Source organism: Glossina fuscipes, unplaced genomic scaffold (genome assembly GCF_014805625.2).
Source record: "Glossina fuscipes isolate IAEA_lab_2018 unplaced genomic scaffold, Yale_Gfus_2 112, whole genome shotgun sequence".
Taxonomy (NCBI): Eukaryota; Metazoa; Arthropoda; class Insecta; order Diptera; family Glossinidae; genus Glossina; species Glossina fuscipes.
The window spans coordinates 4,859,245-4,877,031 of NW_023998455.1; the positions used below are offsets into that span (position 1 = coordinate 4,859,245).

At 35.1% G+C, this 17,787-nt stretch overlaps 1 protein-coding gene across 2 annotated transcripts in view; it reads right to left on the minus strand.

Moving 5' to 3' along the window:
• LOC119639148 (RIMS-binding protein 2) overlaps positions 1–17,558 on the minus strand; it is a 33,600-nt gene extending 16,042 nt beyond the window's left edge. For both annotated transcript variants that reach the window (XM_038036383.1, XM_038036382.1), the window contains exons 1-15: positions 17,390–17,558; positions 17,223–17,324; positions 16,930–17,163; positions 16,304–16,424; positions 15,764–16,227; positions 7,403–7,970; positions 7,177–7,288; positions 6,975–7,120; positions 6,707–6,907; positions 6,254–6,444; positions 5,792–6,193; positions 5,223–5,484; positions 4,927–5,162; positions 3,176–3,268; positions 1,513–2,016 (exon numbers count right to left, since the gene is read on the minus strand). In XM_038036383.1, coding sequence (XP_037892311.1) covers positions 1,513–2,016; positions 3,176–3,268; positions 4,927–5,162; positions 5,223–5,484; positions 5,792–6,193; positions 6,254–6,444; positions 6,707–6,907; positions 6,975–7,120; positions 7,177–7,288; positions 7,403–7,970; positions 15,764–16,227; positions 16,304–16,424; positions 16,930–17,163; positions 17,223–17,324; positions 17,390–17,506 — 3,753 coding nt within the window. In that variant the 5' untranslated portion in view covers positions 17,507–17,558. The remainder of the gene's footprint in view (positions 1–1,512; positions 2,017–3,175; positions 3,269–4,926; positions 5,163–5,222; positions 5,485–5,791; positions 6,194–6,253; positions 6,445–6,706; positions 6,908–6,974; positions 7,121–7,176; positions 7,289–7,402; positions 7,971–15,763; positions 16,228–16,303; positions 16,425–16,929; positions 17,164–17,222; positions 17,325–17,389) is intronic.
• Between the last annotated feature and the right edge of the window lie 229 nt (positions 17,559–17,787).

Here is a 17,787-nt window from a genome sequence, read left to right on the forward strand (position 1 = left end):
CTCAAAGTAAATAACTTTAATCATAGTCTCGCCGTCTCTATTATTTAACGTCTACACCTTTTTCTGTATGATTTAATTAGATGGGACCCTTAGGGCAGTCGAAAAGCGAAGGCCTTCTTTGAGTAGGGCAAGTTTTACAACACTTAGTGCCTCGTATACGCCAAACTCTCCGCTCTATCTAAACTCTCCGCGATTTTGGGGGAATTATGGCTTCTATGAGCACGTCCCATACGAGACTTTCATAGTAGCTGACGGCTTAGTGCAGTTTCCCAGGCAGACGTTTTACGATACTTTCGATGTCTTCTATATGGGCATTGGTAATTTCGAACTGAAATGAACTAAATCTCGGGACAACTTTGTAAAAATCCAAGTATTAGATATGTACCTCTTAAAAGAATGCGGCAAAATACATTTTTCCTAATTTAATCCGCAACTTATGTCCATTTTATGTTAAGCAGCACACACTTCGAGCACATTGCATTAATTAGTCTGTTTGTCGCTTCCGTTGGATCTCACATGTTGGACAATGCTGTGACTTCTCCAGTTGAAAATACTGTTGCTAGGCATTTCGCGATAGTATAGGTTACACTAATGAAGTTTTTAAGAACTTTAAGCAAGTCGATCTGTATGCGAAAAGTCTGTCAAACAGGAGAAGGCGCTAAATTCGAAACGTAGCGCTTCTGAGTAGGGACCGATGATTCAAAGCAGACGCAATGTGATCTCGAAGGCGCAAAAAACGATTGTACAGGTCCCTGAAAATACTTAGCGTTGATTGTAAACCCGAATATTCAAGCACAATTTATTACAAATCGCTTTCACTAAATCAAACTACTATTGGGGGACGCTACTAACAAGAATCGGTAGACCTTAGGTTCTCAGGTATGTGGTTCTTTCGATAAATTAAGCAAACTTATTGGATGCACCATGTTCTGACGATAGACTAAATATAAAAGGAGGAAAGGTCCCTACAATTTTGGATGTAAAAAATATTCAAGAATTTTGTAAAATGATCCCAAATGTGCTCCCTCGGTGCTATTAAGATTCGATTAAGATTAAGAAATCAGCATTAACTTGGATAGATTTCAAATTAATGACTGAGGTGTTACGTGTATAATTAATTTATCAAGTTCTTGAAGATTGAAATATAAATCTATTCACTATGCCTTATTGAAATTTATGCAACTACGGAAATTGACTGTCATAAAAAGTCCTTAAAAGTCCCGTAGAAGATTCTTAAACTTGATGTCAGAAAATGGTTCGGTATTCTTTTGTAATTGGAGTGTAGGTTATTTATGAAAGCATTTTATGAATTCAAACAAGCTTATATCAATTAATCAATCAATCAATCAATCAATCCTAAAAGAAAGGTGATACTACAAATTTAGATTAGCAGCCAATTGTTTCTTTTGTTTTTTCTTTTTTTATTATATCTGTTTTTTTTTTTTCTTTTTCATTTTGTTAATTTCGAGACACAGATTGCAGCAAAGCAAGTAACGCCTGTTGTGAACTTACCTTAATGGTATCGCCCTCTTGAAATGGCAGTTCTTCGTCACATCCATCGGGATTAGGACTCATTGTGCTTGGATCGTAATCGAACATGGCAACAAAGTAGCGTGGCTTCTTTTGAGCGGCCGCCGCCATTTGTTGCTGTTGTAGGTGTTGCTGTTGCTGATGTTGCTGCTGTGGCGTCATCATTTGACCCGGTTGCATATGCTGTTGCATTTGCTGTTGCTGTTGTTGTTGCTGCTGCTGTTGCTGTTGCTGACCAAGTGGACCACGTGGCCCCATGGCACCAGTTTGCATTAGACCCTGCTGCATGGAAGCACCGGGTTGCATTTGACCTGGCGGTACTGGACCTCTTTGACCAGGGAAACGTTGCTGGGGACCCATGGGACCCTGTGGTCCATACGGTTGCTGCTGCTGTTGCTGGGGCGGCTGTTGCTGTTGCATGCCCTGCGGCCCAGGCAAACGGCCGCCTTGCATCATACCACGCTGTTGTTGGCCCGGTGGGTAACCCTTTGTTTTGGTTGATTTAAAAACCCGAATTAATTTTAAAAATTTTGGTTAAAGCAATTTGGAATTCGTTTTGGTTGTTCTTTTTTTTTTTTCTTTTTTAATATTTTTGTTGTAATAATGCAATTGATATCGAAAAGTATTTTGATAATTTTTTTTTTTTCTTTTTTTTTAGTAGTACTTTAGTTATATTTATAGAGTATATTTAGAGAATTTTGAAATTATATGTATACTGAGAGGAACAGAATGAGTTGGAAAAAAGCAGCTTTAAATGTTCTGTTTTGTTTTGAAGCGGTTTTCTTAAAGAATTTATAAAAAAAAATATGAAAAAAATTAAGATAAATCAAATAAACGAAATATTTTAAGAGGTTAAAAGCTGAATTTAACAATAATAATAATCCATTAGAATAAAGTTAATTGGTATTTAGGTATTAATAAATAAGTGAAGAAAAAAGAAATAAAAAATAAAAATAATTTAAAAATTATGTTACATATAGAATATTTTATTTCGTTTCATTTATTTATTTATTCTTGTTGTTTTTTTTTTTTTTCTTTGCAGTGTATGTATAACTCTTCTTGAGATCAAGATTTACCTAAATACGTAAAATACAGGGAAAAGAATTTTGTAGCGAATTTTTTTGTTTTTTTTTGTTTTTATTTTTAACCGATTTAGAGCCCTTTTTGATAAGATGGACTACGAGTTAATCAATTTTTTCTTCTTTTATGGGATAAAGTCATAAAAATCAACTTTTGAAAATAATTATATAATAATTTCTATAAAAGAAAAAATTCAGTATAGTAATGTAAAGGAGGAAATCTAAATTACAAAACAAATACTACTCATAAGCTGTCTAACCTATAAAAATATTTTATTAAAATTTTTTAATGAGGGATAACTAATTCTCTAGGTATGCATATATATGTGTATATATATACACGTATATGCATACATATATATATATATACATATTTATATTTTTAGCAAGCATAAAAACTTTTAACAGTAAACTGAAGTATTTTTCTATTTAAAAATAAAAAACTAAAAAAAAAATTAAATAATTTTTTTTTTTTTTTTTTTGAATTATTTTGAATATTTTGAACTATAAAAAAACGTAATGATTGTGAAAGTTTTGGCTTAGGGTTGTATGAGCGGTGAACTTACGTTGACATTTTGACTCTGTGTCACTTGAGTCTGTGAGGGTTTCGAGAAGAGGCCGCCGAGAAGGCCTCCTAATAGACCAGAACTTCCGTCGGCCTGCATTTACAGATGATTTTTAAGGTAATTTACGTTTTGGTGTATTTTTTTTTTTTTAATTTTTTTTTTTTTTTTTTGTTATAATTCACAAATATTTGTTTTGCATACAAAAAAAAAAAGGTAGGTTTATGACAATGTATGTAAAAGTTGTTGAAAATATAATTTTCATAAAACTAAAATAGACGAGAATTAGAGATTAAATCAAATTTATCTAAAAGATATGAGTTTATGAGCTTTTTTTTTAAACATTTTGGTCATGCTTTTTCCAATTTTCAATTAAACTTTTCTCTTTCATTTAATATCGCAAGCAAAGAACTGTTAAGGACATAAGAGGATTAAGGGGGAAATTTATCTTCGTTCTCACAAAAACCTTTAACAAAAATAATGTACATATGTATAAAAAATAATATTATTTAAGATCGGAGCCTTTTTTTTTTTTTTTGTACTATTAAAAGTAAATAATCGGTGCTGATTGCTTGTTCTTGCGAAGGCTTAAAGAAACACTTATTTTTTCTTTTTTTTTTTTTTTGTTTCAATTTCAAGAGCAAAATATTTTTTCAGTGTAAATAATTTTAGAAGATATAGAAGAGAATAAAATAAGGACCGCTTTCACAATATTCAGTTAGGTATCAGATTATTTAAGTTCACCTTGCGAATTTTTACCTCTAACGGAAGATTGTTAAAATGGCCGAGAAAAAAAGGAAGAGCATTTCAGATAACTCAATAAAGTTTAATAAGCCGCCGGGATTCTATACCATTCAAGTAAGCATTCATTCCAATCAATCCATCCATTTTGTTAATTATAAAATTAGTGAATAATCGAAATTATTACCGATCTTTAAGTTATAGATATAGAAATTATTTTCTAAGAAATTGCATTAGTCTAAGGCCACTTTTACTAACGAAAATCTCCCTAAGTAGGGAGTCGTAAATTGAACAAATTTTGACTTGAAATTTCATCATAAACATCATCCTTAGGCCAATAATGGATGAATAGAATATGGGTATTGAAATGCAATTTTAGTTTCCCATTAATGAGGAACTTTCAATAATAATATAAGAATTTCGGAGGCTTACTTAAGTAAATGAAACTCGAAAGATGCCAAGTAGAGTTAAAATTGTATAAGTTTGCAAAACGTTTGATCAGAATCGGGAAAGTTTCTTAAATAAATGTTTGAAATAATAAAAGGATGTGTGTTTGTTTGCTTTCCCCAAGATGGGTATAGCCGAAAGACAGTTGATAACTGAAAAGTCAAATAACAGAGCTCCAGAAAGAATTTGTAAAGTAATAAAGTGCAAGCAAAGTATAGTAAAAAATCTTTGTACAATAAAATATTTTGTAAAGAAAATAGTGGAGAATATTTCCCAATGAATGGGCGTTGCGCAGATATAGTGTACTATGAAAGTGTAGACAAAATATTCATTGAGTGTAGCAGCATGCCGCTGTAGGGCGTAGGGACAGTGTGTACAAAGTGTATGTTAAATGTGCCGGAACTTGAGAGAGAGTTTAAGTTAAGTAGAAGTGACTCTGTATATTCTCCTCTGTGTTTGCATGCCCTGTGTGCGTGTGTGTGTCTGTGTGTGAATGTGTGTTTTAATGGCATGGTTTTGAAGAGTTTATCGTCTCGTTATTTTACATTAACTATTTCTCTGCCCACCTGTTGTCCTTGATGAGTTTGTTGTTGCTGCCCATGCGGTTGCATGCCCGGCTGTTGTTGTTGTTGTTGTTGTTGCATTTGATTAGGATCATATTGATTTGGATCTTGTTGACCCATCATATGAGGTTGTTGCTGTTGCCCTGGCATACCCATGGGACCGTGCGGTCCTTGAGGCATTTGTTGACCCATGCCCATCTGATTTGGTCCCCTCCTACCCACAGCACTACGTACAGCATCTATTAAATGAATTGTATTGAGTTATCTCAATTACGCTGATAACAATTCAGTTTCCTCACTTGGTATTAATATGGGCGCGCTATCAGCCGATTGGGAATCCCGTGATTTGGTGCGTATAGTTACAGCTCTCGGATTGAACGTGCCCAATTTTCCAATATCGATAAGAGCATGATCACCCGTCGGTGAATTAATATCAGTGACTTTTTTCCCATCCGCATATACAGCGTAGCCAGTTACGGGCCCAGAAGAAGTAGGTCGATTAACTGGTTGCCACGTTACTAATATTGTACCATCCTGAGGACCAGCCTCAAGTTGGATATCCTAAAAAAGTTAAGGGAACCAATTAACGATAAAATGCAAATCAAAGTCCAGCTTTTCGTTAGTAACGAAAGCCAATTTAAAAGAAGCGAAACGAATATCTAAGTGACTATAAAAAGCAAAGAAAGAAATCAAAACCTCCGGATTAGGGGACTCCATCGAATATATCCGTTATCGTTACAAAGCGGAAAATACTTCTTTCTCGTTCCTTTTATCTAAAATATCTTATGTCGAAAGACAAAAAACTTGCGCTGAGCTTTGTAGGCGTCGTAGTTAGGCGTTAAGAAAGTAAACCCTTAAGAATTCATACCTGTGGAGGATCAGGCAGACCTTTAGCTAAAGTTCGAAAATCTGCATAAGCCCCTGGAGCCTCTTCCTGAGGGCGACCGGGTGTATGATGGCCCCCAGCGGCACGCAAATGCTTAGCTCGTACTGTAACACGATATTGAGTACTGGGAGCCAAACCCGTAATGGTATGCCGATAAACACCAGGCTTAACAGTGCGCACCTCAACATTATTTACACAAACTACATGCTGATGATTAGAATTGGCTGGCAGCCAAGAGATGACAGCCGATGAACACGTTATGTGCGAAGCTCGAACAGCGGATGGACCCAAATGAGCGGTATCGCGACCGATAATCATAGTGCAGGCAGCATCACGAGACGTTTGACGGTTCTGGGTTATACTACGTACACTAATGCGATGGGGCTGCAGCGAAAATTTAAAAATCATTAAAACCGATTATGTTAATAATAAAAATTTACTTACTCTGTTGGAATCGACGCCCTCTATAAGAGCTCGTGTGCGTTCATTGGCTTTAATAGTAACTTTAAGTACACCATCTACGTATACATGATAACTATCGATAAGATTATAACCGCATGGTTCCGGTGGGGACCAACCAATCAATACACTTTTATTAAGTTGTCTTTCTAACGTTAGGTGTTTAGGAGCTGGCACTAAAAGTGGCATTAAAAGTGAAAAAAATCATATTTCAGTGAAACGATTAAAGCGAGAAGAAAAATGCGAAAGTCTTCTAAAGGATCTCCAAGCTTAGCAAGAGAAAAAGCGAAGCTATAATTCGGTGGAAGTGAGGTAAAAAATTCAAAAAAAACGTTTGCTCACATGATATTCAAAATTATAATCCGAAAAATATTTAACAGTTCAAATGATTAAAACACAAAGTTTAGTGGTAATAAATAAATCGAAAATATTTCTCACCATTATCACTGATATCATCTTGATCGTGTTCCAAATCCGTATGCGTTTCACTGAGGCGCGCTAAGTCTTCTTGAGTATGAGTGAGCAAAGGATTGTGTGGCGGTAAGGAGGGCAACGAAGTAGAGTCACATTGCATGGAACCATCTTCCGCATCTCGAAGTGTAGAAAGTACAGCTTGATGAAATTCCAAAAGATCATCCCCTAGAAGTACAAAAAATTTATATAAAATAGAATCTTTGTAAGTACGCGAAAATTCTGTAGACTTTACCTATCAAACGTTGTACAAATGAAGCAGGTACCAAACCTCGTCTACCATCTAATAATTCGGCATCTAAATAACCACCTTGGGGTTCAGCGCTTGTCCATACGAGCAAGTAATCGCCTGCACATAATGAAAGTTCGCCCTCAGCGTCTCTGAGAGTTAGGAAGATAAGCTATATATTGATTCTAAAAACCAATAAAGATCTTACTCTGGTGGATCATAGGGAAAACGCGCTATGAAAACACAACAACGCCCTTTCCCCGGTATGTCGAGCATATCCACTTGAGGTTCACTGGCTCCATTTAAAGGATGATTGCGAGCTAAAGAGGAAAAGCGGGCTCTTTTAAAATCGCCAAAGAAATTTTCTAGCCTTCGCTAAGCTACAGGTTTAGGTTCATGGATTCTAAAATTGCTTATCTCAATAAGACACTTACTTTCCAGATCGAGAGCACCTAGAGCCAGACCGCAACGATTATGCAGCATAGAGGCACTGATGCTGTCTGTGAATTCATCTAGACCCCAAGTGCTGGGAGGTATCGGTGAGCAAGGTGAGCTACGATTACCGTAGCGCGTTAAAGGAATGTCTATTTCGTCCAACATTTTCATTTTATTAGCAGTGCGTAAAGCGGACGAAGTAAACGGATATGAAGCAGCAGAGCCTACGTCAATAAATGTGGGCGGTGGTCCATAGGCATTTGGTAGGCCACCGCCCATGCCTCCAACTCCCGCGCCTAAACCATACAAAGATGATGTACCTGCCAAGCCGGCCCCCAGACCGGACAGACCAGTCGTAGTGCCCAACATGGTACCAGTGTCTAATACGTTGCCTAGGGTGGGATGGGTGAGCGAAGAGCCCAGTGGTGGTACACCACTTGCACCAGTGGCCGTACCGCTTAAACCAAGTGCTGAATAACTGCTAGCGCCGGTTGGTATATTATGCGAGTTCAGCGAGAGTATAGGCATGGTTGTGCTCTGCAAATTGTACAACGGCATTGTGCCACGCTAATCATTAGTAGTAGTGCATCGTACATGTACACAATCAGTGATTGAAAGTGTTATCACCAGAGCAAGAGTTATTTTTATTATTTCACACGAACAGCAAAAATTTGTGTTTTCGAGATTACGAGTTATATTTCATTACAATGTCATACACACAACACACATAGAAATTGGAAGAATGCATAATACGTAAGTTTTGTAGGCACACATACATATTATTATTTATATTCAACGTGTATATGTAGAATATTGAAAGAAGAAGTAGAATTAAGACCACATTTACAGCAAAACAACGAACAAATTGAAATTTCGTCGACAAAAAAATATTTTTTGTATATTACACCCCAGATAATACCGCAAAGGAGTTGGAAACAGGAACGAAGAACATTGAAAAATACAGAGAGAAAGAGAGAGTTATAGAGAGAGAAAGAGAGAGAGAGAGAGAGAGAGAGAGAGAAGAGAAGAGAAAAAGAAGAACAAATACACAGCACATACATATAGATATTTCGGAAAAAATGGAAAGAAAAGAAGAGACGGGAAATTTTCCCATTAAATATTCCATTGATGATCCCGTTATTTAAAAGAAAATTTATTTCTCATGAGGACACATTTAAGCTGTTATTTAAATGAGACTACGGATCAACGGATCAAGCGCAATGATGAGAGAGCTACTTAGCTTCGAAATGATTTCAATTATGAACGATATATATTTATATATGTATAGATGAGTGTAATTATTTATTTACATATTTGTCATAAGAAGAAGAACGAAAACCTGTTATTGTAAAAAAATTTTTTAAATTTTTTTCATATTTAATTACATGCAATACATGATACTCTTACAAAACGATTAAAAACAGGCTAACGGATATGAGAAGAATACCCTCGCTTACAAGCTTTCCCCATTGTTCCCAAATTTTTCTAATAGGTATATTAAAAATATCTATAACTATTTCAAATGATTTGAGAAAAATTTTCATTAAAAATATTTTAAACATTTCGAGCAATAGGTTTGAAAATGCCTAAGAAATGAAGACAAGTAATTAGGTTTTAGCAAATGGAAAATATCAACATTAGCATGGATATGAAGAGAGCTTTTGTTACTCTTTAGAAATCTTAATTAAGAAAAAACAAAAAATTTAGTTTGTTTTAGTTTTGTCTATGACTTTGAAGCGAGGTTTAAAGTTACGCGATACTTTCACTTCAAGAACACACATTGACCACCATTCGTTCTTTGACCTTAAATGCACAAATGAACCAATGACTGTGTGTGGCATGTTTCCAAAGGTAAACTTATTAATGCCGCAAGCGAAAAAACTGTGCAGCCCAACTTCGAGATGGAGCATTAAAATTTCCTAATAAAATGCGAATTTCTAAAGCATTCTTCCTAGAAAGGGAAGATTTACCCGTTAAAATTCTCTCTAGAAGAAGCAAATACTTTAGACTCCATTGCGAAGAAGCTCTTATTGGCAATAAAGTTTAATTCCTACATATTAAAGATTATTCTACAATCTATTAGTAGCAGCAGATCTTTCTGTTCTTGTACGTGTACTCTATCATCCTACATGATTCTTAAAATATTGGTACTTTAAGAAAAGCTACGCAGTTCGCAAGAATGCAGAATGGCGGCGCATCGTTATAAACAGAACGGCTGATTTCGTTTTGAAGTCGAATCTCTTAGCTTCCCTGAAATTGGGGGCACGTCAATAATTTAATCCATATCAGCTGTAAGTTACTGACAACAGCTCGCTAAAGTGACCGACTTTCTTGCCGGATTAGTTCAATCCGTGTGAATATTCGAGTAGATAAGAGTCAGCATTCGCAGGCTCAAGTTTCAATGGGTTGGGGCTTACTTAAAAGTGACTGCTTAGTCAGTAAAGTCAATCACTTAAATATAGAAATAGAGGCATACGCCCACCAAGCTGCGACCACTCACTATCTATTTCTCTTTTCTCAATTCCACCATCATCTTCTTACATGTATGGTTGACATCTCCTGAGTGAGCGGTCATGTAATACAAATTCAGTTGCGTGACAATTTCCTTTCTATATTTAATTAATCAAGGTCATGTTCCAAGTGTTATCGATATTAGGCATCAATATTCTACTTGGTTTCCTTTGCGAAATCTACACAGTTGATAGACGCAGACGACAAAGTAGCTAAATTACTTTAGAATTATAGTGTGACTACATATAAATCTACTCTTTAGAGAATCTGCTTCGTTCTCCCGGATTTTAGAAAAGACACAATGGATACAATAAATCATAATTGATTGAAAGGTAAACCTTTTTCTTTCAACGCATGTTACTCAGCCGAATTATTTGCTTCTACTATCGTTAACGATATTAATCTGATAGCGTACTTCATATCGTTAATAGGCAATGATGTAATGACAGCTATGCACAGCGTTGTATTTTCTTTGGAAGACTTTCTAGGCATGATGACGATGAACACAAGATAAGACTTCTGCAGACTATTCTTCTTTATGAAAGAGAACTCTTCGCTCCTAGACGATTCCTAAAAGGTTTAAAATAAGCGCAAAAGGGCAAAAAGGATGTGACGATTTCCTCTGACTTCGAAATATTTGTGAATATTAGCAAGTCTATGAACAAGCGCTATATTGTTTAACAAAAACTTAGATATGGCATGCAGAGAATATGATCTCAGAAATACTAGAAAAAGAGAGTTCGATTTTTATCTTTTTATTTAATTTTTTTCATTGATGGAAAAGTTTTAAAGACGAGCTTTCAATAATCTTCCATTCAATCTTCGATGCCCATCACCGTTATCTAATGAAAAATATACATTTGCATACTCTATAATATTGGATGGGAGTGGCTGATTTTTGATATTGTGATAAAAGAATTTTGTGGAAATTTATATCGTGCAGTTTATGAGCAACGAGCAGAAGACACGGGAAACAAAGGTTTTTCCAGTTTTGGTTGTATTGACGTACGGTCGCCGCAGGCGAGTTGTTTTAATCGCTTGGACCATTTTCAAACTCTCTTGCAAATCTGTAAGCGATATATTCATTTTTGCCTGCGGTCGGCAGGCGACCAGATGGACGGACTAGCAGGAAAACATGCTTGCGTGCATTCCGAACGCGAAATTAGAAAAGAATTTACAAACTTTATGCAGTTTTTCGAAACTTGCTTCTGCGCGTTATGCAGATGTTAAAAGACAACTGAGAAAATTAAATTCGATCGTGAGTGATTTTTTTATGCCGATTACCGTTATCTTAAAAAAAAGAAAAGAGTAAAAGAATTAAATTATGATACCCTATACCGTATACGATACCCTATATGTATTTGGCGAGGCTGATATTATTTATTTTCCAAATAAAAGGTTTTGCCGCTTAGGCGGATGAGTGTTGTAGCCGTGTCCTTGAAAAAGCTTAAATCGCTGGGATATCTTCATTTTCGCTAATGGGAAATTGTTTACCACATATCCTACACAGTTGCGCAGGCAAACAGATGGACAGACGAATAGGCGGACATATTCAGGTGCATTCCAAATTTTGAAACTGGCCAAGAGAGAGAATTTTTGAAGCTTGTTTCTGCATCTTATAAAAGCATACAACTTTATATGCGTGTGTAGGCGTGGTCAATTTTTTTCCATTTTTGTACAGGTATATCATCCAAAGAATACACGTTCAAGTTCTTGTACGTCGGTCTGCCGGAGTACGTTCCGAGTAATTCGCAAAAAACCAATTTTATATTGCTTTTGAAACACAGATGTGTTCTCAGCTTAGGACGTGCTGCTGTAGGCGTACTGTTCGTGCGATTTGACCAGTTTTCAATATCAATCTGCTTGCAAAAACTTCCAATGTTTCTCCCATTTTTTGCGGCCACGAAAATGGTTACAAATACGGACAGACGGACAGACGGACAGGCTTAAAGCGATTTACAAGTTAATTTTAATTTTGCTCAAGAATATTTATACTTTGGATGGCTTTGAAACTACCTTTTGGGCGTTTGCAAACGTTTTAGACGAAATGAATGTACCTCTCGTCCTTCCGGTTATGAGCAGAAAAGAAAACCAAATTGTCAACGCAAAAGCATATTTAATGGCCGGGTCCTTTAAATATGCATATATATATGTATACGTTTTGTTTTCTTTAAAGACTACAAATATGCAATTATTAAGTGGAGTAAGCAATAAAAATATGTTAACTTTTAATTTAATTTCTATAAGTGATTAAATTAACGTTAGCGTATTGTTAGTAATCGAAGATAAAGCTGGCGTGCAACTCACCGATAAGTTGATTTGAGAAATCTATTTTAAAAAATCATAAAAACGCAGGCAAAAAACAATAATCGAGTGAATAAAGTGTAACGGAAATATCATAAACATGCAAATCGTAATTTACACTCGCACACACGTACATGCAAACGTGCTATAAGGAAATATTATTTTAATACACATTTAAAGCTTTTTAATTGCTGTTAATAATTATTATTATTATTTTTACGTGCATATATATATATATATATATATATATTCTTTTACTTTCGAATCGATAATTTTCACAAACAACAATAATAACGATAAGCGCAATAACAGCGCGAGCAACTAAAAAGTCTAAAAGAAAAGTTCAAAAAGTTCAATAAACAGTCAAAGTGAGAAAAACAAAAGCTTACGAGGGCTGCTTGAGTAGCTTGCACTTGCATCACAAAGTGTAAAATTGAAAATTATGATTAAATATTTTAAATAGAATCTCATTAAGGAAATCGATACCTAAAGATTATTTACAAAAAAAAAAGGTTGACTTTACTAATTTACAATATTTTCCTAAAAATCTTTAGCTTACGACCAGTGAACAAATATTTGAAGAAACAACAATTGTCAAATGCTCTCACCTTTCACCAAATTCCTATGCTTATGCCTTCTGCCTGGTATTTCTACCTTCCACTACTCATTCTTTTCATTCCGCTCTACCTATGACACTACCTGACCTCTCACTTGTATAGGGGGCAACCCCTTGAATGATGGCTCACATATATAAGAAAAAAGGTTACCTAAAATAATGGATTTAGTTTGAATACTACACTCAAATACAACGTTGCCTCGTTCAATTATATGCATTTTATATTTAAGATATAAATAATTAAATAAATTAAATGTTCACACAACGAACTTCGTGTTTCCATTGAACTTTCCCCACAACGAACAGTCAATCAACTGTTGTGGATCTAGAAGGAGAAGAAAATAGTTAGACATCTAGACAGTGTTTAATGTAAAACATGTTACGTGGCAATCTGCATAATAATTCAAAGAAATGGAAAAGATTGCTTTAGAAGGTACACAAAAAGCGCAAAGAAAAAAAAAAAAAAACCCCATCAACTTATTGTTTATCTTCTTGGCTATAGACAATTTCATATGTGACCCGAATCCTTGGCATTGTCTTTTGAATATTTACTACAATTTGTAAGTGTAACAAACAAGTCGATAAACTGTTATAGCCATCATTTATTATACCTATCAACGCGTAATGATTGTCTGAATCAATTTTAGCTTATCTATCGGTTTATCCATATATTTTTTGTTCAACCTGTAGATAAGAATGTGTTTCTACAACGACATATTAGAACAAATTCTGTCTAAAATTTCTGGAATAGAAATATATTTACCAATGCTTCTCATATTACGCTCTATTTGAAGCAAAAAATTCTTTTGGTGAAAAAAATTGTCCCACTTTTCACATTACGGGGCCCAATGAATGCGATGCAACTATTTTTGGAGTCTCCTCTTACTGCACGTTTCTAGACAAAGCCAATCTTTATGCGGGAACAAAAAAATTTTATCGGCGGAATAGCGTTTATCAGATCCATCCAACCAAATCTTTACATGGCACAAAGCACAAGAAAATGGCTCCTAAATGGTAATTTGACATATAAACATACCGTGCGAAATTAAGACGGGATGGGCTCACTTTTCGAAACTTTACTTTAACCTGTTGGACCATGTAAATTTGTCTTTTGGATGCCAGCACCGCGTCTAAGCATTCTCAAAAAATGTAGATTTTTATATGCCCACGTGGTCTAATTGTTAATCATTTGTGATGAAAATTTGTGCATTGCAGTAATTTGATATAAAAATTTAGCGGTCCAAATTTGAACGACATTGGCCTATTTCCTGGACCCCACTCCATAAAAGATTTTTCAGAAAAAGATTTAATTTTCAATATTTTACAACGAAAATTGGTCCATACTACCCAGCTTAGTATAATAGATTAATGGCAAGCAATTTGACTTGCATAGATCCATTTTGTAGACCGCAACAAATATAAGGGTTACCAAAGAGATGCAAGACCTTATATGGAGAGACGGTCTACTTTCTAATGTTTTACAACAGAGACTGAAAAAAATAAAATTTTTTGTCATGTGATGTTTTGGGCATTCTCCAATAGGCGAGTTTTCATAATAAGTAGAAACCGATGAATAAAAAAATCCCTCGGAAATCCGCAAACTTCAATGAATTGCGAAGCGAATTATATAGAATCTCAGAAATAAGTAAATAATAAATTTAAAAAAAGAAAGCAATGCTGCATTGTTTGTTTATTCTTATGGAAATTTCCCGGATGACTAAAATTGGGAATAAGCCATAAGTGTGAGCGATCAACCTTCACCACTTCGCATAGCTGCAAAAGTGAGTCAACTCTTAGTGATTGCAATCTCTAGTGATCGCATTATAGGAAATTTGTTTGCATTCATTTTCGACAAAGCTACCGAGCAGTCGATCCCGCGCTTTTCAACACCTCTCTCATATTACAAAGCAAATTTTGTTTTTCTTTTTAATAATTATTTTTATTACGATATTATTTATCATAAAGGTTTTATCAGTGGAAAATTCTGAAAATCAATGTAATTTCACCAATTCTCACATATTTTCGAAGAGGACGACAGGTATAGATGGAGATTATGATAATATTGCTGCAATAAACGGTGGTTGATAAACATTTTAATGCGATCCACTAAGCAACAAAATTTATATTTTTATGATGTTTTTTTTTTTAAACGTTCAACTTGAAACCTAATCAAATGACGTGTTTTATTAATAGCTTTCCTTATGAACCCTTAATAAATTAAATTGCAAAGTAGATTAGAAAACATCCGGAATAAGAGTGTAAAGTAGTCAAGATAATTTCTAATCTACCGGATTTTCTAAATCGCTGAGCACATGTTAATTGACCGATACAAGACAGGTAGGTGTTCGAGTCTGCCACATAACCAAGGTCTTTACATCGATGCATTGATTGTTCGGTCTTTTTATTTCTGAGGATTTAGAAGAGGAATAGTTTGGCTTAGCGCTTGTTTGTAAGATCCTTAACAATGCCGCTGCAAGAGATAACTGTGATTAGCATAAGACATAAGCCATCGCTGCAAGCCAGACTGCCCTTAATCATTCATTACTTGTCACGCTTATCTACTGATTTCAGCAAAATTATTCAATAACCAAGAATAAAGTCAGAAATAAGAAACTAGAACGATAACAACAATAATAATCGCAAAGTTGTAAATGGATTTAAAAATTAAAATTTCCTAATCCATCGAATTCGAACAAAAACATCTAAGTAGCAATGAAATTATATCATACATATATGTGTTGCTTATATATATATTTTTATATGATGGAAAAAGTCATCGCAATGTATGCGCATGTGTGCATTGATTCATAATTTATAATATGTATGTGTTAAGCGTATGCGTGATTAATCTATATATATATATATATATATATATATACGTTGTATGTGTGTAGTTTATGAATAATTAGAGAAATTTATTAATTTTTACCTGACTTAATGCTGACGGCATAGACTTCATCGTATGAATATTTACCGGCATTGGCGGAATGCCAGTGATTCCACTTGTTCCGCTTAAAAGTTTATCAACCGATGAAGGTACAACACCACTACTGCCAGCTGTACCATAAGTAGCGGCTGCATTTAATGTTTGTAAGGCATGACTACTTAATGACGATGAGATACCACTCATAGAATTCGGCACTAAGGCCGACATAGTAGATAGACCTGTTGGGCCTGCCAAACCTCCAGCAGTACTTGACAGGCCTGAAACCGTACCCCCTCCACCGCCACCAGCACCAGTACCACTACCTATACCGCCATTTGGTAGGGTCGAAGTTAAAGCTGACGAGTAACCACTAAGAGTACAACTGACCCCAGCCATAGTACCGGATGTACCACTACTGGTACCACCTAGTACAGCTCGTTTATAACGATTTAGTTCCTCTTCAAGTTCTAATCAAGAAGACAAAATATGAAAATTACAAAACTTATATAAATTAAAATTAAAATTAAATTCAATTGAATTCACCAGTTTTTGATATGGTTTTAAATTCACAATTTCCCGTCGTATACATGGAACTGGCTGGCATGCTAGAAAAACCTGATGCCGATGTCCGAGGAATTTCTAACTCAGCCAACACTCGATTATCCTGCGTAAAGAGTAAGGTGAAAGGATGAAAAGAACAAAAAAAGAAAAAAAAAACATTTCTTCAGATATGATTTTAAAGATCAGCAGCAATCAATATTATATCGTGGGATGACAAAATTTCGTAAAAAATCGTTTATTACAATTACTATCTAAGAAAATCCATTCCGAGTTTAGAAAGAATATTTTATTTGACCCAGACAGGCTTGAGGTAGATCCACCTCTTGCTATAAACTTGTCTAAGCTTGTCCGTCTTGTAATCTTGTCTTCGCTATTCGGATCAAACCGGCTTTTCAATCACTTCCCATATAACGCCTGATCTTGAAAAGTTATTATATATGAATAACTTTATTAGCGAGGGAACAGCTGCAGGGTATTTAATGGTGGCGCCCGGCCCACTATAATGTCTTTACTTGTTTTTTTCATGCTAAAGTTTTTATCTAGTTTCTTCTTCGGGTATTATAATCAACTTTTCTTTTTTTTTTTCAAATACTTATCTCAAGACGTACCTGTTCAATTTTAGCCATTATTATATCAATTTCTGAACCCTGATCCTGATGAGTAACTGACGGCGCCCACGTAACCGTTGAACTGGTGCCTGTTGTGGCAGTAATACTAGATGCTGCTGCTGCCGCCGCTGCCGAGGAAGCAGCAGCCGCCGCAGCAGAACGGCCTGCTTTAGCTTTCATAGCAGCCGATAATTCGATATGCAATTCCTCGCAGCGTACATTTTCCAAGGCGGCCTATCATTATTAGCATTTCATTAAGGCGAACAAAAATTATTCGCGAATAATTTGCTCACCTTTTTTTCTAATTCACGAGCCCGTGATTGGAGATTTTCAATTGCTTCGCTATCTGCACGGCCAACGTTGCCACTTAAACTACGTATTTGTGCCAAAGTTTCCTATGAACGAAGCAACATGTATTATATGTTAAAATTTATATTAATATCTGTTTAAATAAATTCACCTGATGTGCTCGTTCAATTTCAGCTCGACGCGTTTCCGCATCTCGCAATTGTAAACTTAACGAGTCCAACATGCCGTTCGGTGCTGACGTCTGATGATGCATGGTTTCATAGGGCATGTTGTTCGTTTTGTTTTTGCTGCTTACCGCTTACTGTTTACTGCCTTCTTTGTTTTTTCTTTAATTTTTTTTTCTTTTTGTGTTTCTCAAGGATTCTAGAAAATGAAAATAATTTAATTTGAATTTAAATTTGCTAAAATTTAAATATAATTTAATTTTAAAAAAAAATTTTATTAAAAAAAAAAAAAAAAAAAAAACTAAATTCAATTTATAAATATTTACAAGGTAAAGTTTTACATTTTATGTATATCTGTATAATGGTATGTGCTACGTGTTTAATT